This window comes from Apodemus sylvaticus, chromosome 9 (genome assembly GCF_947179515.1).
Source record: "Apodemus sylvaticus chromosome 9, mApoSyl1.1, whole genome shotgun sequence".
Classification (NCBI taxonomy): Eukaryota; Metazoa; Chordata; class Mammalia; order Rodentia; family Muridae; genus Apodemus; species Apodemus sylvaticus.
Genome location: NC_067480.1, coordinates 22,487,763 through 22,511,141, shown reverse-complemented (window position 1 = coordinate 22,511,141; position 23,379 = coordinate 22,487,763). Strand labels below are relative to the sequence as shown.

General features: G+C 46.0%; 1 protein-coding gene and 1 pseudogene across 5 annotated transcripts in view; one reads left to right on the top strand and one right to left on the bottom strand.

Moving 5' to 3' along the window:
* Positions 1-9,111: 9,111 nt before the first annotated feature.
* On the bottom strand, positions 9,112-14,514 carry LOC127692606 (nucleolar complex protein 3 homolog; annotated as a pseudogene).
* Positions 14,515-19,729: 5,215 nt separating this feature from the next.
* Traf3ip1 (TRAF3 interacting protein 1) overlaps positions 19,730-23,379 on the top strand; it is a 38,929-nt gene continuing 35,279 nt past the window's right edge. For all 5 annotated transcript variants that reach the window (XM_052192722.1, XM_052192724.1, XM_052192723.1 and 2 more), the window contains exons 1-2: positions 19,730-19,964; positions 23,116-23,184. In XM_052192722.1, the coding sequence (XP_052048682.1) occupies positions 19,842-19,964; positions 23,116-23,184 (192 nt within the window). In that variant the 5' untranslated portion in view covers positions 19,730-19,841. The remainder of the gene's footprint in view (positions 19,965-23,115; positions 23,185-23,379) is intronic.

Below are 23,379 nucleotides of genomic sequence, written 5' to 3'. Positions count from 1 at the left end.
TGCATAGTTAAGGATTGTGCTGGTTTAGAGCGGTGGCCGTGGGTTCTGCCCCAAGATCCATCACTTCACCAGCCCTGGGGAGGTGTCTGGGTTTCCAGTGCCAGGCGTGACTTCCCTCTTGTGGAGTGAGTCTTAAGGTCAATTAGAGAGCTGTCGATTATCATCCTAGTAATTAAGTTATATCACCTCGTTGCCAGTGGCTTTGTCTAGACTGAGCCAGGTGTCTCTAGGTTCTTAGTGTCTTATTCAGACAATTAAAAAAATAGAGTGAAGTACCAAGAAGTATTTAAAGAGACAGTAGAAAGTACTCTATGTGGGTACTAGAATGCCCAAAAGCAATGGCTATTGGCCCAGACTTCTTTTACGGGGCCTAAGAGAAGGAGGAAGAGGAGTAGGAGGAGGAGGAGTAGGAGGAGGAGGAGGAGGAGGAGGAGGAGTTGGCATCTGAAGGCTGTAGTGTGGGTGGTTCTTTTCGTTGACTGACAGGTTTAGATTATGTAAGTCTTTATTATACTTCTCCTTTCCCACAGTGCATATGGGGCTCCTTAATTCATTTTAAGGACAGAACCCCAATGACTTAAGTGCTAATCACTAGGCTTCAGTTTTTTATTTTATTTTGTTTTGTTTTGTTTTTTGATTGTGTGTGTGTGTGTGTGTTTGCCTGGTGTGTCTGTGCACAATGTGCATGCAATGCCCGTGGAGGACAGAAGAGGGCCTCAGATCCAAAAGGATTGGAGTTACAGACAGTTGTAGGCTACCATGTGGGTGCTAGGAACTGAATGTGGGTCCTCTACAAGAACAGCGAGTGCTCTTAACCATTTAGCCATCTCTCTACCCCACTGGGCCCGGCATCTTAAGCACCACATCCTCCCAGTGCCACTACACAGAGGGCCAAGCTTCTTACACAGGAGACCTTGGTGGGCATGCTCAGACCATAGCCAAACCACAGAACCATTGTATCAATGTGTGTGTGTGTGTGTGTCCTTTCTTTCTCTACTCTTTTCTTCCTATGTTTCCTGCTGCTTTTCAGCCTCTGCTCAGGTCAAAGGCCAGGTCATATTTATATAAACTCAGAGATGAACTCTCCTTTAAAATAGTCTGTGCTGGCTAGGATGGAACTTACCATGAAGTGGTGCTCACTTGGGCCTGCAAGTCTGGCTACTCTTGCTTGAAATTGTCCCTCTGTGGCTAGGGGGGTTTCTCTAGCCAAAGCTACCCCAGTGATACCTACAAGAGCCATCTCTGTCTATCCCTAGATATCCTGGCCTTTCAGATGTATTGCCCTGTGTGTGTGTGTGTGTGTGTGTGTGTGTGTGTGTGAGAGAGAGAGAGAGAGAGGGGAGGGGCAGGGAGAGCTAGCTAGCACGAGGACTCCAATCTCCACTATCATTAAATGACTGACCCACTTTCTGTAACAACGTTTTTGTAGCAATTCAACCCTTTGTTCCGTTTGTATAGGAGCCCTGTGGCTGGTCTCCAGCTGTTCTGGGTGTGTTTTAGCTCCACAGAGGAGTCTTTGGAGGTCAGAAGAAAGCTTTGGTGTGGCTCTCCAGTGACATCTCACCTTTTATCTTTCTGGAAAAAGTTGAAGACTGTGGCTTCTTTTTTTCAGATTTCAACGTCTCTGCAGGCACAAAGTCAACAGTGGACAATGGGAATACCTTGAAAGCAGAGCCCCCAGCTGCTAATGGGTTCTTTCTGGCCAGCTGGGAACCAGCTCCTGTCCCTACCCTATCCCCAGTGCAATCACCATGCAGACAGCAGGCTCATTCTCAAGCCCCGCATAGCCTACATCGACGACAAGGGGACTAATCAGGGTAGACCGAGTATTTGTGGAGAGCATTGTAAGTCTCACCAAGTTGAATGCTTTTGCTTTTTTGTGTTTGTTTGCTTATAACATTTCACCGCACTCAATAAAAGCAGCCGTTCCACGCTCCTCCTTCATGAGGACTCCCAAGAGTCCCAAGAATGAGCCTGGCCCCATTCAGCAGCTTCTTGCATGGTGCAGACCTGTTTTGTTTTGTTTTTCCCTCAATGCCAGCATTATGCCCCATCTGTCCTAAATTTATAACAATTGCAAAGCACAAATAAAATGTATCTGTTTGGCTCGAACAAAGAGAATGGCCTATATTGCTAAATGAATATTGAGAAAACATGCCTGACTCTCTGTCTCAGGAAAGACCAGATATGGGCATCGCTTCCCTCATTATGGGGTCATCTTGGGAGCGATGTTCCAACTGGTCAAGAGTCAATAACTTCTGGAAAGCCCAGGCTCTGGGGCCATACCTATCCAGTCCCAGACAAGACCTGCTGTCAGCTCTGACTGTTCTCCTCTACACAATAGAAATGATCCTGGCAGCTCTTTGGAGGGTTTGTGTGTGTGCCGCATGTGTGTATGTGTATTTGTATGAGTGTAGGTGTGCATGCACACATGGGCATGGGCATGCAGAGGCCAGAGGTTGACATCAAGTCTCTTCATCCGTCACTCTCCACTTTGTCTATCTAGCCAGGGTCTCTCACTAAACCTGGGGTTTTGCTGGTCCAGCTAGTGTAGCTAGCTGGTGGGTTCATAGCATCCCCTGCAGAAGGACCACCACCTCTGCTTCACGCTGGTGTGGATGCTGCGGGTCCAAACCTCTGGTCCTCACACCTGTACAGCAAGTGCTTCATCCACGGAGCATCTCTCCAACCTTGATTTTCTTTTTTTGTTTTTTGTTTTTTTTTTTTTTTTAATTAAAAAAAAAATCACCGAGCCAGATGGTGGTGTCATGTGCTTTCAATCCCAGCACTCCAGAGGCATAGGTAAACTGATCTCTGTGAGTTCAAAGCCAGCCTGTTCTAGTTCCAGGACATCCAGGGCTACATAAAGAAACCCTGTCTCAAAAAAAGAGAAAGTCACCGTGGTAAAACATAGCACGGACTTGAGCCCCCCTTCTTCTACTTTTTAAGCACAGAGCATTTTGTACAGCAGAGATTTGGTTCCACTAGCTGGGGACCAAACACTAACAGCATCCGCTGTCAGGACCGCCCACATTCAAACTACACCACCACCCTAAGGGATGAGAAGTGGAATCTCAGTATGGTTTGATTTGCTTTTCTTTCACATGTTTATGCGCGTGCGCAAGTGACGGTAAGCACTTGCCACGGGGCACATAGGGAGGTCACAGGGCGACTTCTGAGAGCCAGGTCTGTCCTTCCTTGTGAGCCCTTATTGAGGCAGAATTTGTCTTTCTTTTTGCTACTGTGCTGTCTACTCCTGACTAGTTGGCATAGGAGGTTCTTCTGTCTCTACTTCCTGTCTAGTCCTGGGAGTGGTGGGATGCATGCTCCCACATCTAGCTTTTTATGATGTTGCTGGGGCTCAAATTCAGGTTTTGAGGATTGTGCATGGTTCACCCATCAAATCATCTCCCGGCTCCTTGATTTGCATTTCCCTAGTTACTTAACCCTACCATCTTTTCATGGACTTGGTCACTTTTGCACGTCTTCTTCGGAGGAATGTCTATTTGCACCCTTTGCCTGTTGTTACCTGGGGTGCTTTCTTGACTTGTCTTATCCTGGGGTTCTGAGGATTAAATGAGACAATTCCTGACCTCCTTCTAGTGTGGCTTCTGGGACCCGGTGGCTACTGCCGGCCAGTAGTAAGAGCTGAAACTGCCTTTGTAGCAAACACTGCTCGACAAAATTGGAAGGCAGGAATTTCCAGTCAGTTCCTACCCCTGCTCACTCTACCTTTCCAGGGGGTCACATGCAGCTCAACTTTCATTTCCTACTTTTGGGGGTTCAGGTTAGCACTGCTTAGCTTGGCCTCTGCATATAACTGGGTCACACGGGGGAGCATGGAGTGTTAGTTCAAGGTCTCACTTACTAGAGACAGAACACATTGGGCCTCTCAAAAACACGGTTAAACTTTCTAAACAGTCTGAGAATACTTCAGCCTATTCCTCTGCTCAACACAGTATACATGTTTGATAAGAAAAAAAAAAGAAAAGGAAGAAATCAAACTAAAGAATTCCTGAATTGCTTGTCCCAGGAAGCTCATGGTGACTCCCATATCATCTGTCTCTGGAAGACCACTTACCCAGGAGAGATTTTTCATGACTCCCTTCCGATGGGGACTGTCCTCATCCCCACGCTCTGCTTCCAGGATGTGGGGTTGCCCAAGCATCCCTGGCCTCTCTTCTCTGGCCTACCTACAAGACTCCTTCTCCTTTCCTTTCATGCGTGGGCTGGGCTCTGAGGCTCCCAAAGAACCCTGTATATCAGTTCCAGATCATGCTCTAAATGCCCTTTCTCCAATGCTCTATTCTTGGAATCAAACCAGTGTCATTGCCGAATGGAAACAACACTGGCCCAGATGCAGGAAATGACCCCCCCACACACACACACACAGTATTCAGTGCAGATGCAAAGGCAGTGCTATGCCTAGGAAGGAAGCTAAAGTTCCATCTTTATCATAGCTGGTGGCCATTTGAGAATGCTCTGTCACCATGGTCAAGGTCTGTCCCGGAGCTGTCAGGTCTTAAAGGCTCCTACTTTGGTCAAAACTCACATCCAGCTGTCTGACCCATTCCTCTTTGTATTCTGTGGATCCTAGATGTGGTCCTGAGTGCCAATGGCCTGGCTCTTGCTCTCTGTGCAATACCAGCTGGATTACCAGCAGCCCCTGTAGTACTTCATCTAGACTCTGGGCCAAGAAGGTCCCTTGTCATCTGTTTTGACCCTTGTCATCTGTTACGTAGGAGATTGGGCTAGATTCTGGAATAACCATCTATTGCTCGCTGTCTTGAAGAAGGAAAAAGGCTGCCTGGGGTGGGACACCTCCAGAGGCCTGGCCTATTTGGGAGAATCAGGGACATTTGCCTAGATATTATTTTCCCAGTCAAAGGGCTATATTGCTTCTCCAGTTGGGAATGTGGCCTTGGAGGTGAGAATTAGGCCTTCCTGGAACTTCATTTCCCAGGAATTAATTTCTTATCTGATTCTCAGCCAGTTCTGTTCTTTGGCTGCAAGAGTCTATGCTGTCACTGAGGTCTCCAAACTCTCTGTAGGGAACATCCTCAGCAGAATGGGAGATTCCAAAGTCCTTCCAACTAGTGGAGATGGTGCCCCCTGCTGGTAAGCCAACCTAACCTCACCACAATGAAGGTTGCCTGTGGTCTTTACAGCAATGGGAGACTGTCTGGGCTCCCTTTCCTGCACCCTTGCTGAGTGAACTCTCAAGCCTCATTTTAGGGTCTGCTTTCTGAGACCACTTCTGGGTAGAAACTTCTGGAAAGTGTGCTTTAGTTCGACCAATTTCTTGAATACAGGCTGCCTGGGGCAGTAGAACTAAGAAAGAGAACTTTGGTCAGGTCTCCCCAGAGAGGAGAGACGACAGAGGCCCACACTCCTAGCAGCTCTGGGAGCAAGGGCTGTGATCTGACAGAGAATATGGTGACATGTACAGCATCTGTTAGGCCACTGTGTAAAACTTCTTCTTTCAGCCCCTCACCCATCTAGTCAGCTGACATGTCTAGGGTGCCCTAACGGGACATCCAGGGTCCCAGCTGCCACCTGGGAGCTTGCATTCTGGATAGATAGGACAGTACAGGTTGTGAGACAGCCAAGGCAGCTACTGGAGCATCTGGTCAAGGATGTCTGGGTGGGACCACGAGGTTAGCAGGGCTGAGTCGCAGGCATATGGGCGTGGAGGGTGTGTGTATCAAGGCAAGAGGGTCTGGGTAGCCAAGGTCCAGGCAAATGTGTAGGGTACATGGGAAGGCAGGAAGACTAGGAGCTCCCCATGGTGCCTGAGGTCCCTCAGGCCTTGGCATTGGCCTGGAATGCATCTTCTGATTCTTGCCTGCCAAGATTTCCTACTCTAGCAGAAACTGTCAAGTTCACGATGCCCTGATTGACCCGTATGTCTTGTCCTCTATAATTATCTGGAAGGGCAAATAGCGCTTAGTTAACCCGACTTTGGACACTGGCCTTCCAGACTTTTCTGGTAAGTGTTGGCTTAGGACTTAAGCAGCAGAAGGGTTTTTCCCTTTATTTGAGAAATAGGATAAAATGTCTTTGTCCCTTCCCCCCACAAAGCAAAGTGCTCTGGGATCATTAGTTTTAACTGTTTTCTGACACAGTCTACAGTTGTCTGGGAAGAGAGCATCAGCGTGGAATTGTTTAGATTAGGTTAGTCTGTGTGTGTGTGTGTGGGGGGGGTATCTTGATTACATTAGTTGATATAGGAAGAACCAGCCCATCATGGGTGGTACCATTCCATAGGCAAGGGATGATGTATAGGGGTAGAGAAATGAGTTGGGCAGGAGTCTGTGTGTATTAATCCTTGCTCTTTGCACCAGACTATGGACAGGTCACATCGAGTTACAGATGTGCAAACAGTTCTCTCAATCCTCTGTCACTATGATCTCACTGTGATAGACTATCACCTGGAGCTGTAAGCCAAATGAACTCTTTCTCCTGTGTCTTGCTTCTGTCTGAGTGTTTTATCATAGCAACAGAAAAAGAAACCCAGGCGTGTGCCAAAACAAATGATGCGTCTCCAAGGGTTTAAGCTACTCTATCAGATTCCCAGTCTTGGGCTCCTAGCAGCAGAGTCAGATGGCGCTACCCTGGGCCTTGACCCTTCCCTGGGCAGCTGGTGGGGGTGGGGTTTCCTTTCATGCTTCCACTTGCAGTGAGGTGGCAGGGCTCCCCCCAAGCATCGGAAGTGGAAATCCTTCACTACCTAGTAAGATGGCTGAGGACTTCAAAGGCCAGACTTGTTTGCTGCGGCACAGTGGAAGGCTACTGTTTCTGGTGACAGCTGTCTCCCGAATTCCAGGCTCTCTCCCGTGTTGGATAAACTTCAGACCCAGAAATGAACTTGAAAAAAGGCAGTCATCCCACAATGGGAAATCAGAGGGTCTGTGATCCCGTTTCCTACAAAGACATCCTTATTTATTTCTTGGCCCTCTCCGACAATTTCAGACTTCAAAACATTAATAGTTAATATTATTGTCTTAGTCTGAGTTTCTATTCCTGCACAACATGATCAAGAAGCAAGTTGGGGAGGAAAGGGTTTATTCAGCTTATACTTCTGTGTTGCTGTTCATCACCAAAGGAAGTCAGGACTGAAACTCAAGCAGGTCAGGGAGCAGGAGCTGATGCAGAGGCCATGGAGGGATGTTTCTTACTGGCTTGCTTCCCCTGGCTTGCTCAGCTTGCTCTCTTACAGAACCCAACCCCAGAGATGGTACCACCCACAAGGGGCCCTCCCTCCTTGATCACTAATTGAGAAAATACCCCACAGATGGATCTCATGGAGGCACTTCCCCAATGGAAGCTCCTTTCTCTGTGATAATTATAAAGAAAAAAATTGAAGCCGGGTGGTGGTGGCGCATGCCTGTAATCCCAGCACTCTGGGAGGCAGAGGCAGGCAGATTTCTGAGTTCGAGGCTAGCCTGGTCTACAGAGTGAGTTCCAGGACAGCCAGGGCTATACAGAGAAACCCTGTCTCGAAAAAACCAAATCCACAAAACAAAAAAAAACAAAAAAAAAAATGAAGGTATAATGAAGTATTTAGAACAATGGTCCTACAACCACAACACTGGGAAGTAATCTCCAAAAGCCTGAAACTACTGGACAGAGTTTTTCATTCATTCACTCACTCATTCATTCATTCATTCTGTCTGTCTGTCTGTCTGTCTGTCTCTCTCTCTCTCACACACACACATATGGGGGGGAGCATTACTGTGGCCACATTATATAAGGAACATTATAACTTTCCCTTTTTATTAAAACCATGGTACACTTCTAAATTATAGCCAGATTATTAAGAACCCTTTGAAAGAACATCTCTAATAATAATTTAACCACTATTCAACAAATAGCTACCATGTGCCTGTGAAGGTGAAGGTTGTCTGTGTGCTGTTTAGCTTTATGAGGTTCTTTTGTTTGTTTTTGTCAACTTGACACAAGCTAGAGTCACCTAAGAGGAAACCTCAACTGAGAAATGCCTTTTCAGATAGGCCTGTAGGCAAGTTTGTGTGTGTGTGTGTGGGGGCATTTTCTTGATTAATGATTGACATGAAAGGGCCCAGCCCATTATGGGCAGTGCCACCCCTGGGCAGGTAGTATATGAAAGGTAGTTGAGCCAGCCACAGAGAGCAAGGCAGTAAGCGACATTTCTCCATGGCTCTGCCTCAGTTCCTGCCTTCAGGTTCCTGCCTTGAGCTCCTGCCTTGACTTTCCCCAGTGGTGGACTTCCTCTCCAAGTTGCTTTTGGTCATGGCCTTTATCACAGTAAGGGAAAGCAAGCTGGGCCAAGCTCTGAAACCACTCTGGAGTTAAAGAACTCTGGCACGTGGGCATGCCTGTGAGGGAGTTTCTAGATCTAGTTGATGGAGGTGGGAAGACTGGCCCTGAATGTGGGCAGAAGCATCCCATACCCCTGGATCCTGGACTGAGTAAGGACGATGGCAGTGGAACAGCAGCATCTCTGCCCACATCCACCGTGGGCACAGTGTGAGCAGCTGCCTCGGGGCCCACACTGTCCTTGCCACGAGGGACAGCACGCTGAAAGAGCGAGCCAAAACGAACTCTCACTTTAAGTTGTTTGTGTCAGATGTTTCATGGCAACGTCAAGTATCTAAAGTGCCTTCGTGTGTCTGAGGTGTTGGGGTGCAGATTGAACAAAGCAAGCGGGCCTCCGTGTCCATGCAGTTAACTTTTTGGGGGCCACTGAGGAAGACAAAAAGCGAGTGCCAAGAGTATTGCCTTTCTGGGCAGTGATGGCGCACGCCTGTAATCCCAGCACTTGAGAGGCAGAGGCAGGTGGATTTCTGAGTTCAAGGCCAGCCTGGTCTACAGAGTGAGTTCCAGGACAGCCAGGGCTGTACAGAGAAACCCTGTCTTGAAAAACCAAAAAAAAAAAAAAAAAAAAAAAAAAAAAAAAAACAACAACCAAAAAAACAAAACAAAACCAAAAAAAACCCCCAAAAACAAAAAACAAACAAACAAACAAAAAAGCTAGTATTGCTTTGCATTATCTTCTTGTTAAGACATATTTTGCTGTAAAGCCACAGTGTCCAAATGTGATCTCCTTTTAAACAATATCTATCTATCTATCTATCTATCTATCTATCTATCTATCTATCTTCATCTATGGTGTTCTGCGGTAACAATATTTATTTAGTTATAAAGAGAATTTAATAACTTTTTGTTTAGCTTGTGTTGACTTAACATACACTGGAGTCACCTGAGGAGAGGAGATCTCAACTGAAGAACTGCCTCCATTAGACTAGACTATGGCATGTCTGCAGGGCGTTTACAGGATTCATGACTGACGGGCAGTGCCATTCCTGGACAAGTTGGTGTGGACTGTATAAAAAGCAAGCCGAGCAAGGCATGGAGGGCAAGCCAATACGAAGCGTCTTCTGTGACCCTGCTTCAGTTCTCATGCAAGCATTCTTAGAAGTCTGCCTTGTACAAAAAGAAACAGGTCCTCACACATCCGTATGTGTCTGTATACGCACGTACAGATATAAAAGACTGGCTCTTTGTTCTGCTGAAATGATGTTTTCAAACACGTGGTGAGATCCAGTGCTATCTCAGTAGAAGCTTCACTACAATATCTTTTGATTACTTGATTTAAATCTTCATTCAAAAATGAGTCTCCTCGTAAAAATATATCCTTCTTTTTGAAGTTTGACGATTCAACAGGTGGGTTGAATGTCATTGCTGCCCTGCTGTAAGTTTCAAAAAGTTCAACTGTAGATCTTCAGAGGGTGCCCCAGCAACCAGATGTGCTGCAAATCTTCACACAATGGGATGGTAATGTCTCTGAAGTGTGTGTAGCTCCCACCGTGCAGTGATCTGGCTCCTCCAGCTCAGCTGAAACACCCCGCTGCCCTGAGACTCATTATTAAGCAAGAGATCTGTTCTGGGAAAAGTCTGCATTGGTATCCTGGTAGTTGCTAAAAGGCCAGTGCTTGAACTTGGATGAACCTGCGTATAATGTGAAAAGTGTCTTGTAGAGGTGTGTGTAGCATTTCATCTGGTCAATATTTAAAACGCCATCTTGTCCAAAAAGAATATGTAAAGCAGTTTGAACACAGTGGAGATTTTCTTGATAACTTAGATCACCAGACTCAATGAGGGTTCAAAGAACCACTAATAGATCCTCAAAAAATTCAGCTCCACATTTATAAGATGTGCAAACTTGGCAAGACTTTCTAGAACTGCTGGCAGAAGAGATGACCTCTGGGCCTTCTTCAGTATTCTGAAGTAGGTCACAAACACAATGTTCAGAGTCTGTGCAGTTTCAGCTTTCCCTCAGCGCTCTCCAAAGTTTCAGCCTCCCGAACGAAGTTCCTGCTCCAGTTTCTCTTCTGCTTTCTCCCGCTTTCTTTGCTCGCTTGGTAGAGATTTCCTCTTTTCCTTGGAAGCCATGAGCCTTTTTGGTTTGTTAATGTCCTCTGTATCTTTTTTCACCTCTACTTCCTTGATCTGAAGGCACAAACATGCTTTTTTAGCATCTCTGGTCTACTAACTTTGTAATTTCTGCCTTTTATAAAACTGGAGATGATTTTAATTACACCAAGAAGCTTGCTCTCATTTATCCTGTTTAAAGAGTTTCTTTACTGCTTTGCAATGCACTTCAGATACTGGTTTTGACCCACCGTTCACTAGAGGGACAATCAGTACAATGATGTTGTGAAAGCTACACTGGGGCGGGGCGACCAGCGGCTCACACGGCTCGTCACGCCACCTCAGCCAGCCCTTGGTCAGCCTTTAAGGACGCCATGTTGTCCTTCCTCAGCTTCCTTTGCTTCCAGACTTCAACTATTCGCTCCAGATTTTCCAATAAACTTTGTATTGGCTGATCAGGCCTTCTTCAAATTCTCTTAACTTCGGGGATTTTTTAAGAATCTTGGTAGGTTTTCCTGCTTTGGTCAGGGACCGGATTTTATAGGAGGGAGTGATGTCCTTAAACAGCTCCATCAGTGAGATGATAACCAACTTTCAGACAGTGACAGTCACCTCAGAATCCTGCTCCATCAGCATGGACGCAACTCTTTCAGTTTTTTTTTTTAATATGACTTTCCGGATCTGATAGAATAGCAGGTGCCAAGGTTGCAATTTGTATTTTCTTGTCCTGTAGTTTCTTCTTTCTCTTGATCACATGCTCTTCCTCCTCCCCCTCCTCTTCTTCTCCCTCTTCTTCTTCTTCTTCTTCATCATCATCTTCTTCTTCTGCTTTATCATCATCTTCTTCTTCCTCTTCCTCTTCTTCTTCTTCCTCTTCCTCTTCTTCTTCCTCTTCCTCTTCTTCTTCTTCATCATCATCATCTTCTTCTTTTTCTTCTTTGCATTTATTTTTTCATTCTTTTTTATTGAAAAAGGAAGTAAAAACATTTTATGATAAAATTGAAAACTTGGAAAGCATTTCTAACAAAGTTGAAGAAATATATAGAAAAACACGTTAAAATTGACAATTTTCATGGAAAATTAAATAGTGAAATGGTAGACATAAAATACCTTGCTAAATTAATTGAAAAAGGAAGTAGAAATATTTTATGATAGAATTGAAGATTAACATGGAAAATATTTCTTTTTTATTTATTTATTTATTTATTTATTTATTTATTTGATTTTTTTTTTTTTTTTTTGATTTTGGTTTTTTCGAGACAGGGTTTCTCTGTTTAGCCCTGGCTGTCCTGAAACTCACTTTGTAGACCAGGCTGGCCTCGAACTCAGAAATCAGCCTGCCTCTGCCTCCCAGAGTGCTGGGATTACAGGCATGTGCCACCACTGCCTGGCTATGGAAAATATTTAGAATTTTTCTAAAAATTCTAGAATATACAGAATATACAGAAAATTGTAGAATATACAGAATAACATGTTAAAAATAGAAGATTATCATGGAAAATTAGATAAAATAGTAGGCATAAAATATTTCTAAGTTGATTGAAAGTGGAATTATAAACATTTTCTGATAAAATTGAAGATTTACATGAAAAATATTTCTGATGAAATTGAAGAAATATATAGAAAAACATGTTAAAATTGAAGATTATCATGGAAAGTTATACAGATAAAATGGTAGGCATAAAATATTTCTAAGTTGATTAAAAGTGGAATTATAAACATTTTCTGGTAAAATTGAAGATTTACATGGAAAATATCTCTGATAAAATTGAAGAAATATATAGAAAAACACATTAAGATTGACTATTTCATGGAAAATTATACAGATAAAATGGCAGACACAAAAATATTTCTAAGTTGATGCCAGGCAGTGGTGGCACATGCCTTTAATCCCAGCACTTGGAGGCAGAGGCAGGCAGATTTCTGAGTTTGAGGCCAGCCTGTTCTACAGAGTGAGTTCCAGGACAGCCCGAACTACACAGAGAAACTCTGTCTCAGAAAGGCAAAAAAAAAAAAAAAAAAAAAAAAAAAAAAAAAAAAAAAAAAAAAAAAAAAATTTCTAAGTTGATTCAAAGTGAAATTATAAACATTTTCTGATAAAATTGAAGATTTACATGGAAAATATTTCTGATAAAATTTTAAAAATATATAGAAAACATGTTAAAATTGAAGATTATCATGGAAAATAATACAGCTAAAATGGTAGACATAAAAAACATTACTAAATTAATTGAAAGGAATTACAAATATTTTCTGATAAAATCGAAGATTTACATGAGAAATGTTTCTGTTAATCTGTGTCTTTTTATTGGGCAATTGAGTCCATTGATGTTAAGAGATATTAAGGAATAGTGATTGTTGCTTCCTGTTATTTTTTATGTTATTTTTATGTTTGTGTGGTTACTTTCTTTTGGGTTTGTTAGAAAAAGATTACTTTCTTGCTTTTTCTAGGGTGTAGTTTCCCTCCTTGTCATTGGTGTTTTCTATATATTATCCTTTGTAGGACTGGATTTGTGGAAAGATATTGTGTAAATTTGGTTTTATCATGGACTATCTTGGTTTCTCCATCTATGGTGATTGAGAGTTTTGCTGGATATAGTAGTCTGGGCTGGCATTTGTGTTCTCTTAGGGTCTATATGAGATCTGCCCAGGATCTTCTAGCTTTCATCATCTCCAGTGAGAAGTCTGGTGTAATTCTGATAGTCTGCCTTTATACGTTACTTGACCTTTTTTCCTTACTGCTTTTACTATTTTTTTGTTTGTTTGTTTAGTGCATTTTGGTGTTTTGATTATTATATGCCAGAAGGACTTTCTGGTCTGATCCAGTCTGTTTGGAGTTCTGGAGGCCTCTTGTATGTTCATGAGCATCTCTTTCTTTAGGTTAGGGAAGTTTTTCTTGTATAATTTTGTTGAAGACATTTACTGGCCCTTTAAGTTGTAAATCCTCGCTCTCTTCTATAATATATATATATATATATATATATATATATATATATATATATATATATATATATATATAATCCTTAGGTTTGGTGTTCTCATTGTGTCCTGGATTTCCATGGGTTACAAGCTTTTTGCATTTTGCATTTTCCTTGATTGCTGAGTCAATGTTTTTTATGGTGTCTTCAGCACCTGAGATTCTTTCTTCTATCTCTTATATTCTGTTGTTATTATATATAATATAATATATAATATATTATTATATTCTATGACTCCTGGTTTCTTTCCAAGGTTTTCTGTCTCCAGAGTTGTCTCCCTTTGGATCACATGCTCTTCTAGGGTCAGCTCTTGCCTGGGGTCTTTAATGACCTCTTCCTCAACATCCAGCTCTTCTTCAGCCTCCTCTCCTTGCTGGATGTCAGCGACTGGCTTCTCCCGAGTCTGTGGGATTATGCCACGCTTATCCTTGGTAGGAAGCAGGTGAATCAGCTTCTTCTCTGGCCCAGTTTGCAGACGCCTTGGCACTTTTTCATAGTTCTCTATCACACTCTGATCCTTTCCTTTCTTGATGCGAATGGGTTCACTAGAAGAAAGATCTCTTGTGAAAAAAGGAGGCGAAAAGATGCTTTTTTTTTTTTTAGAAATAATTCATTTTTTAAAAAAGATTTATTTATTGTTATATGTAAGCACACTGTAGCTGCCTTCAGACACTCCAGAAGAGGGCATCAGATCTCATTACAGATGGTTGTGAATCACCATGTGGTTGCTGGGATTTGAACTTAGGACCTTTGAAAGAGCAGTCAGTGCTCTTAACTGCTGAGCCATCTCTCCAACTCGAAAAGATGCTTTTTGTCTTAATTCTTTCATCAGCTGTAAGTAATCCTCATCGTCACTCCTAAAGGAAGGGCTTCTTCCTCTTCTCTTCCTTCTCCATGCTTTTAACTAGCCGTTTGTTCTTTGGGTCCTTCCAAGGCAATGGGTTTTTTAGACACAGCATCTTTACAGCTTATCTTAGTATCCTCTGTTCTTTTCGGTACTCCTTGATAATACTTTGCTGTTTAAATTGCTTATTTTTTTCAGTTTGTTTTCACGTTTCACTTTACTAGTTTTTATCCACTTGAGAAAGCTTGGGACCTGCTTTTTATTTCTTCTTGCCTTCATTCTTAGGCCTGCAAGGAGTACCACGGACAAGATCACCCAGACAGAGTGACATACAAGAACCCGGTGGAAAAGACACACGTGCCCAAAGTGCAACAATATTTGCTTTTGAACCAGAACAATATTTAATTTTATTTTTTATATTTGTTTTTTGGTGGTGTTTGGAGACAGGGTTTCTCTGTGTAGCCCTGGGTGTCCTGGAACTCACTCTGTAGACCAGGCTGGCCTTGAACTCAGAAATCTGCCTGCCTCTGCCTCCCAAGTGCTGGGATTAAAGACGTGTGCCACCACTGCCCGGTTATTTTTATTATTTTTAATTATGGTAGATGCGTGTGTCTTCAGGTGGGCATGTGCCCATGAGTGCAGTTAGTCACGTAGGCCAGCGGCATTGGATCCCCGAGATCTGGAATTACAGGCTGATGTGAGCTATCTAACATAAGTGCTAGGAACTGGAAATGCAACAAATACTCTTAAACCCCTGAGTCGTCTCTCCAGGACAAACATGGTCTACTTTTGACATTCAGAAAATGACAAGGATGTATCTATATGAAGACCAAGAATACAAAAAGCCTAGGTGGGCTCATGTTGGTTGAGGTTGGCTCTTGACCAAAGAATGGAGGAACAGCCATGGCCTGGGTTGCTATGCCAACAGACCCATGTATCCCAGGCTGTGGTTTGTTTACTTTTGTTGATCAGCCCATGTGTCATTTATTTGCTATCCATCTCCCCATCTGGCTTCTACAAGGAACATGTGCATAGAAACAGCCACCGTGACCTTGGAACATGATCTGGAAAGTGGAAAGAGTGATCCCTCCACTGGCAAGTTTGGGCAAGTCTCAGAGACCATATCTGCATGGGCCCTGACACACAGCAAGGGCCAAATAAGCAGCGAGTATTTATTATGTGGTAGCCATTCATGCGTGAACCATGCCACAAATATTTGCTGAGTTCCTGAAGCATGGGCAGTGTGTCCTGTCCTAACCTCTGATGAGTGCCTTAAGGGCTGGGTCTTGTTACTGTTTGAAGCTCTGCCTTTTGCCAGGGTCCTGCCAAAGTCTCACTCTGTGTCCTGGAGGAGGTTGGCTCTGCTTTGCTGAACACACCTTTCCACTGTCTACCCAGTGCAAATGAGTTCCATGGGCTAGCTGTAGACCAGAGACAATGGGCCACACTGAGCCTATTAGGATGCTCTAGCTTGCAGAGTATGACAACCTGCAGAGCTGTTGCTATAACCAGGTTTGGGGGCTCAATTTTGCAAGCTAGGCATCTAAAGTCAAAGTGTTGATGGGTTGGTATAATTCTGAGGATGGTCTCCTTGTCATATCTATCTATCTATTTATCTATCTATCTATGTATCTATCTATCCATGTATGTATGTATGTATGTATCTATCTATCTATCTATCTATGTATCTATGTATCTACGTATCTATCTATCTATCTATCTATCTATCTATATCTACCTTCTTCCTTATATTATCATCAATGTGTGTGTGTGTGTGAATGTGTATGTTTGTGTGTCTGTCTGTCTGTCTATGTGTTTGTGTGCCTGTATCCATGACCTAATCTTAAGAGGACACCAATCAGACTAGATTTGGATTCAGGTCTACTCTAGTGACCATTTAATTATAATCAACTCTTAAAGTTCCTGTCTCCAAACTGAGGCACCTTCCAAGCCTTAAACAATGTAGTCGTTTCCACATCTTAATTTTTAAATCAAGCACGATCCCCCAAAGCCCTGCAATACCTGAGTACCAAGCGGGGGTCGTCAGAAGGGCAGAAAGCAGCCTTCATCCCTGAGCCATCTCTCACATGCCCACGGGTCAATCTGATCTAGGGACCTGAGGCTGAGGTTCCTTTCCAGATTACAGACTGCATCAACTTTACAATTAAAGCTAACCAGAGAGTAGTCAATCTAAGTAACTACTGACAGTTAAAGAGATAATAAGCAAAATATGATACAGAGGAATATTATTCTGCCATAGAACACGGAAATCAGCAATGAGCACAAACCTAAGAAAACATCCGGTTAAGTGAAATAAGTCAGGCATAGACAACAAATGTCACATGATCTCATTTACACAAGGAACTTAAAGTTGAACTCACAGAATCAGAGAGCAAACAGGTGCTGGTAGAGGCTATAGGAGGGGTCTGACTTTCCATTAAATAAGGTGAAAAGAGACTTCACATTTATTTTATAGTATAGTGGCTATAGATCATAACAACATGTTGCATATCAAATTATCGCTGAGAGACTAGATCTTAATAGCCTCATCATAAAAAAGGACACCTATGGGAGGCAGTGACATCGTGATTATCTGAATTGAAACATTTTACCATATACACAAATAACAAAATATTATATTGTACTTTACAAAGCTATATGGCTTTTATTTGTGAAATCTACCCTAGTAAACAAAAGAAAAAAATAAATGCATGAATGACATAGTAAAAAATAAAACAAACAAAATATTTGCATTGAGAGAAAAGTGGGTGGCCAACCCTACACTTCAGTCCTCCTAGGAAGGCTGGAAGCTTTCCCCTATCTAGCTCCTCTCCTCAGAAGAGAGTAGGTCTTTCCCTCCCCACCCCCCCTCCTTTTCCCCTTCCCCCTCCCTCCCCCTCCCTCTCCCCCTCCTCCCTTCCCTCCTCTCCCCTTTCTCCTCCTCCCCTCCCTCCCCTCTCTCCTTTCCCTTTTCTCCCTCTCCCCCTCCCTCATCTCCCCTTTCTCCTCCTCCCCCTCCCTCCCCTCCCTCCTCTCCCCTTTCTCCCTCCCCCTCCTTCCCCTCCCCCTCTCCCTGCTTCTCCCCCTCTGCCTCCCTCCAGCTTCCACAAGACTGTAGTGAATCTCAGTAATGGAGGTGTCAACATCTGGGACTAAGTTAGTAGTGGGGACCTTGCTTTGTACCCCCAACCTGGGAAGCGGGAGCTGCAGTGACAGGCTAGGTTTCTTACTTGTGAAAGATGCCTGCTTCTGCTGCAAGCTGTGCTCCATGCACACACTTTGGTTGTCACATCCAGGGCTTGGGGGCTTAGAGAACAAAAGCCGCAGGGTATTCAGTTTTGAATTTCAACTAAAAGAATGAAAAAAACCGTCAGCCATACATTTATGGTAACCTGTTTTATCTGAAATTCAGATGGATCCTGTAGGCTGTAGACAGACAGTACATAGGTTTATCTTCTCTGCATAACTCCTGCTCCCTTCCTTGCTACCCAAATCCAGGCCCTTGCCCAAGCCTGACCCACATCCTGGGCTCTCAGCAGATGTGAGTGAGGTTTAGTGTCCTCAGGTCTTTGTCTCTGGGAATGTTTGCTGCCCAGCTGGGGGAGGTAGGGCCTGGAAGCCACTTTGCTTTGTGGCTTCTGTTTCCTGGGGTGAGTCACAGCCATCCTTATTTCCTTCATTCACCCAGAAACTGCTCCTGTTGAAAGCCCCCCTCCCCCGTTGCCGGGCTTTTGAGTTAGAAACCCTTTTCCCATTCTGAGTTACCTTCTTCTATGAATGACTCTTGATAGGTCCCTGCCTCATCTCAGGGGGTGATTTAGGCTAGTAGCCCCTACTCTGCTGATCCCCCCAAGACTGCCTATCTCTGCATCCCTTCCCTGGGGAGGTCCTGGGTTCCAGATATCTTTCTTGAAGCCAGGAATTGGTTACATCTTCTGGGACCTGCTTTCTTGGTGACCAGAATGTTGCCCACTCTTTCTTCAGTATGGAGCGGTGGGCTGGACCAGAGGCAGGGGTGAGGCTCTGGAAGATGGAACTATACTCCTCCAAGTTGTCTCCCCTAGGTCAGTCCCCACACGAGGTTGGTTGACAATACTTCCTGTCCTGGATCTACTCAGAGACTTTGAAACCCAGATAGGCTGGAGGCCTTCTGGTGGCTGGCTCTCCTAAAGAGCAGCCAAAAACTGTACTCTGGGCCTCCACGGGGTGCGGTGGGGTGGGGGGTCTTGGGGTCCACTTACTGTCCTGCCCTCCACAAGCAGGGAGAGGATAAAGAATCACCTTCCCTTTGTTGTACGGCTTGGGCTCCAGGTCCTCTGTAGAATTCCCAAGGTCAGAGGTGCCTTCCAGGTGATACCTGTGCTCCTACCATCTGGTCCAGCATCACAGACAAGCCAGTTTCTGGCCCCAGCTTTCATTCCACACCTACATCAGGATTTTGCCCAGAGTGAACTTCCTAGGGAAGGAGCTAGGTGGGTCTGTTCTTAGGGGCAGTGTTTAGAGACAGGACCTCCGCTCTCTGAATTCTGCCCACCCAGAGACCAGCTCCAGCTACCCATGAGAGGGTTCTTAAAGAAGTCTCACGCCGGGCATGGTGTCTCACACCGGGCATGGTGGCGCATGCCTGTAATCCCAGCACTTGGGAGGCAGAGGCAAGCGGCTTTCTGAGTTCGAGGCCAGCCTGGTCTACAGAGTGAGTTCCAGAACAGCCAGGGCTACACAGAGAAACCCTGTCTCAAAAAAAAAAAAAAAATCCAAAACAAACAAACAAACAGACAAAAGTTTCTGGCTCTCAGGGTGTGGTCATGGTAGGCAGATCAGGGGCTACATTCTAGTTGACGTTCCACCAATTTGGAGGGAGGAAGTCCAGATCTCCAGCACAACAGCACCACCTGATCCTGAAAAGGCATCTCCTACATAGCCTCGGGTGGCGGTGCATGAGGAGGTGGTGGTGGTGGTGGTGGTGGTGGTGGTGGTGGTGGTGGTGGTGTGTGTGTAGCAGGAAGCTGCAGCATCCTAGCCTTAAGGGCCTAGCTACTTCTCAGCTTTGTGCCCGCCCTGGTAAACTAAGGGCACAGAAAATGTGGAAGAACACAAACCTTTCCCTTGGCATCATTTTTAAGATTACCTAAGGCAGGGGTTGCTGGGCAGAGAACCAGAATGAAGGGATGAAAGGAGTCAAGTCCGTTTTTCAAGTTTTTGTGAAGTGTTATTTTCCTGGTGGGCGTTACCTTAAACGCTCTCTTTAGAAACAAAGGGTCGCTCTTTTCTCACCCGGAACGGCCAAGTCTCCCGGGCAGTGTTGTGCAGCGCCCTGCAGTGCGCGGGGCTGGCGGAGCAGGTTCAGGTTCAGCTACAGAGGCGGAGCTCGCGTGTCCTCCTAGCAGCTAGAGAGGCCGGAGGGGATGGGCGGGACCGGGCGCGCGTCCGTTGCCAAGGCCGCGCGGCCCTAGAGACAGAGTGCTGGTGGCACGCGCAGGCGCGGTGGCGAGTTGCGGTGCACTGTGGGATGGGAGACCGGCGCGCCGGGACGGCGGGCATCTCGGGGCACCGGGCAGAGGCGCGGCGCGCGAGGAGGGGCGCGAGCGGTCGCGGGCGGCAGCGCCATGAACGCGGCAGTGGTGCGGCGGACGCAGGAGGCTCTGGGCAAGGTGATCCGGAGGCCGCCGCTCACCGAGAAGTTGCTCAACAAGCCACCGTTCCGCTACCTGCACGACATCATCACCGAGGTAGGCGCGGGCTGGTGTGGGTCAAATCAGGGTCCGGTTGAGGTGGGGTGAAGTTAGGGGTAAAGTGCGGGATGGGTTAAGGGTCCGGGTAGGAGCGGGACAGGTGGAGGGTTGGGGTAGGGTGTGGACAGGGTAAGGGTCGGTGTTGAAGGTTAGGATTAGGTGCGGGACCGAGTGAGTGTCGGGGTGAGAGTCCGGGCGGGGTGAGGGTCGAGGTAGGATGCGCGTCAGAGTAGGATTCGTTTTGGGGTGAGAGTCAGAATTAAGGTCGGGTCAAGGTGAGTGACCAGGTAACGTGAGGGTCGCGTTGAGGGACCGGGTAGTGTGAGGGGTGTTGTAAGATGCTCATCCGGGTTCGGGTCAGACTGAGGATTAGTCTCAGATGAAGATGAGGATCAGGGTCAATGGTGAGGTCTGTGTGACAGTCAGGATCCGAGTGCTGATTGGATTGAGAGTGAGGTGGTGGAGTGGAGGTGCAGGTCCTGGTGAGGTTAGGTTCCAGTTGGAGTCAGGGTAGTGTATCGGATCCTGGTCAAGTAGTTTGGGTGGAGATAGAAGGCCTGGGTCAGGAGATCCGTGAGTTAGGGGGTTGGAGCCAGAAGGAGAGGCTGGGAAGAGGTGAAGGCCAGGGCTGACATCGGTATATGAGGGTGAGCCCCGGGACAGGGCCTAGGCCCGGGATCTAGGCCCAGGGTCAAGTTGCTGGTAGGAGCTGGAGGTATGCTGGAGTTCTGGAATTGGGTTGTGCTTATACTTAAGGCCTGGGTAGGGTGGAGGTCCTTGTCTGGGGCCTGGTAAGAGCTTTCAAAGGCTAAGGTGCCTTCCATGTTAGGTTCCCAGGCCCACTAGGTCTTGGGACCTGGCTTACTTTACCACCTCTTTGAAGGAGTCTTTCTGTGCTCCCTCAAGAAACACTCATATTTCCCCCCCCCCAACCCCATCCCCACACTTACCATTGTGTGTCTTTAGAACATGTCTTCCATTTGTTAGTGAATCTCCTGGGAGCCAGTTGGATGAGGTAAATAACATTGTACAACAGTCACAATTGTGTGGAGTCTGTCAGGGCTCTTGGTAACCCCAGAGAGCCACTGCAGGGGGTGTGCACAGTTGGCATGGTACTCCAGAGGGTGCTGTGGAACTTGGCATGTGGTTGGGACTTAGAAGCCAGTCTCCAGAACTCAAAGTCTCCCCGGGTGTTGACCCTCAGACTTTCTTGTCTCAGTAGGTTGAGCACCTTCTACCTTCTCCTCACTCATTTGACCCTCCCACCTTAGCTTGTAGGTGGTGTCTTGGAACCGGGCCCTGTCTGTTCATCTTAGGTGTGTCCATGCTCTGGGACCCACCCACATCCCAAGGGGCTCTGCTGCCTGGTAGTCTCCTCTTCCAGACTGTGAGGCATTCGTAGCCTATCCTGGCAGGTCTGAGGAAGGGACTGGCTGTGTGGAGAGCCCTGTGAAGCAGGCAGTTGTCACTTTTCATCAGTGAAGGAGTCAAGAAGAGTTAGGCATCATGGCGCCGGCCTATCCCAGTGGAGACTGCTAAGTGTTTTTATTCTATTAGTACCCATGGCTTACTGGGAGTGCACCTCATCCTCAAACCACTCAGGATTGGAGTGGGGCCTGTGGGAGGGAAGAGAAATGTTGAACTGGGAGTTGACTGTTGACCAGGTAGACAGGTGAGTGAGGGCTGCTTTCCTTTTAGACTTTACTGAAGCCAGTGGTGAAGCCAGTCTGTTCTGGTCTGAACACAAGTACGTTAGCTGTCACCTCCTTGATGAGGGTGTCAGAGTTGACATACTTGGAAGTTTTTTCAGAGCAGAGGTAGAGAGCCTCTCCGATGGTTCTTTACTCTCCCTGAATATTGCATTCAAGTCTCTTTCGTGAGTTAGCCACAGCTGTTTCTTCATTAAGCCTCCATTCAGACATGAATGTCTCTTGTCACAGCTGCTGCTCACAGTTTAGACTGCCAGCATCCTGGGAAAACCTGAGCAAAGGCAGTGTCAGGAATGTCAGATCGGGATGCCCTGGTGGTCGTGTGCCAGCCAGCTCTCTCCTCAAAATGACCCAGCACAAACCCAGCCCAGCTCAGCTATGTGTCTCTCCTGTAGTTTGTTGTGAGAGGGACTCTTCTAGATTAATTAATAACTAGAACGATGCAGCCAAAGTAGCTGTAGCCCCATCCCAGAGGAGGTGACGTTCACGTGGGGATGTCTTGCTGCTGATGTTTTTAAAGCCTGCCTCCTGTACCCCTGGTAACATGTCACTATGTACTACAAGTCTGGTCACATGAGTCCTCTCTAAGCATCACAGTTACATTTTTGGTGTCTCCTCCCCACCCCCCCCCCCATTACCTGTCTTACTGATTTTTTAGTAATGTGCACTTTCGAGAATTCAGGACCCTGGCTGGATGTAGGGACGTGGAGGAACAGAAAATTATTGTCCTGTAGGGGTAACTAGGGCTATAGGTTACTTGGGGGAGGCACTGTGGGAAGACAAGAAATATGATTGGATGGGGGAACACTCCATTATGGTAGAAATGAGGGACTCTTCTGGAACGTCTGGTTCCAGATACCCAGGCTAAGTAGCTTCTTTTCTTTCTGGAGTTCATTCCCCTGGCTTGGTCTGAGTGCACTGGAGAAGGGTTGCGTGGCCAGGCCCTCTGCTGGATAAAAGCTGTTTGTGTCTCCTTGGAGTGCTTCGGTTTCTGGTCCTAAGTTGCAGCAAAGGGACTGAAGTCAGGGCATCGTGGCCTCAGGTTCAGGCTCCTGCCACCCCACGTGACTTTCATCCCTCCAATGGAAGCTGTGGGCCTGGACTGGGTGGTTTTCTTTGGTTTGATGTGTGCTTCCCAGCTCTTCCCTGCCAGTCCCTGGCCTCACTGGGCTGCTGTTCCAGCATCCCTTGACCCTCCCTTCCCTACTGTGAACCACTAGCATCTGCTCACTGATGGTAGTCTCATAGCTGGCTGTTCTCTGAGGCCCAGGCCCTGCATTTAGTAGGCATCAAACCATTTTTGAGGAAGGAGATGAAGCGATTAGAGCTGTAGGTGTGACTGGGTCCTGACCTCTCTTGAGAGCGGGGTTCAGTGGATGAGGTCAGTGAAGGGGCTTCGGAGTGAGGTGTGTTTGATGCTCCCTCTCTGTGTTTGGCAGGTGATTAGGATAACTGGCTTCATGAAGGGCCTCTACACAGATGCTGAGATGAAGTCAGAGAACGTCAAGGTAGGTCTGCTGTGCGTGCCCTGTCTCCTCATGCTTGCCTTGCAGAATAGAGCACATTTTACAGGCTGTACACTCCTGAGTGTGTGTGTGTGTGTGTGTGTGTGATGCCTACACTGCTAGGTGTGTGGGATGGAAGGCTGGCTGACTCCTCAGTTATGTGTACCCACTCTTGGTTCATTTTCTCAAGTGTGGCAA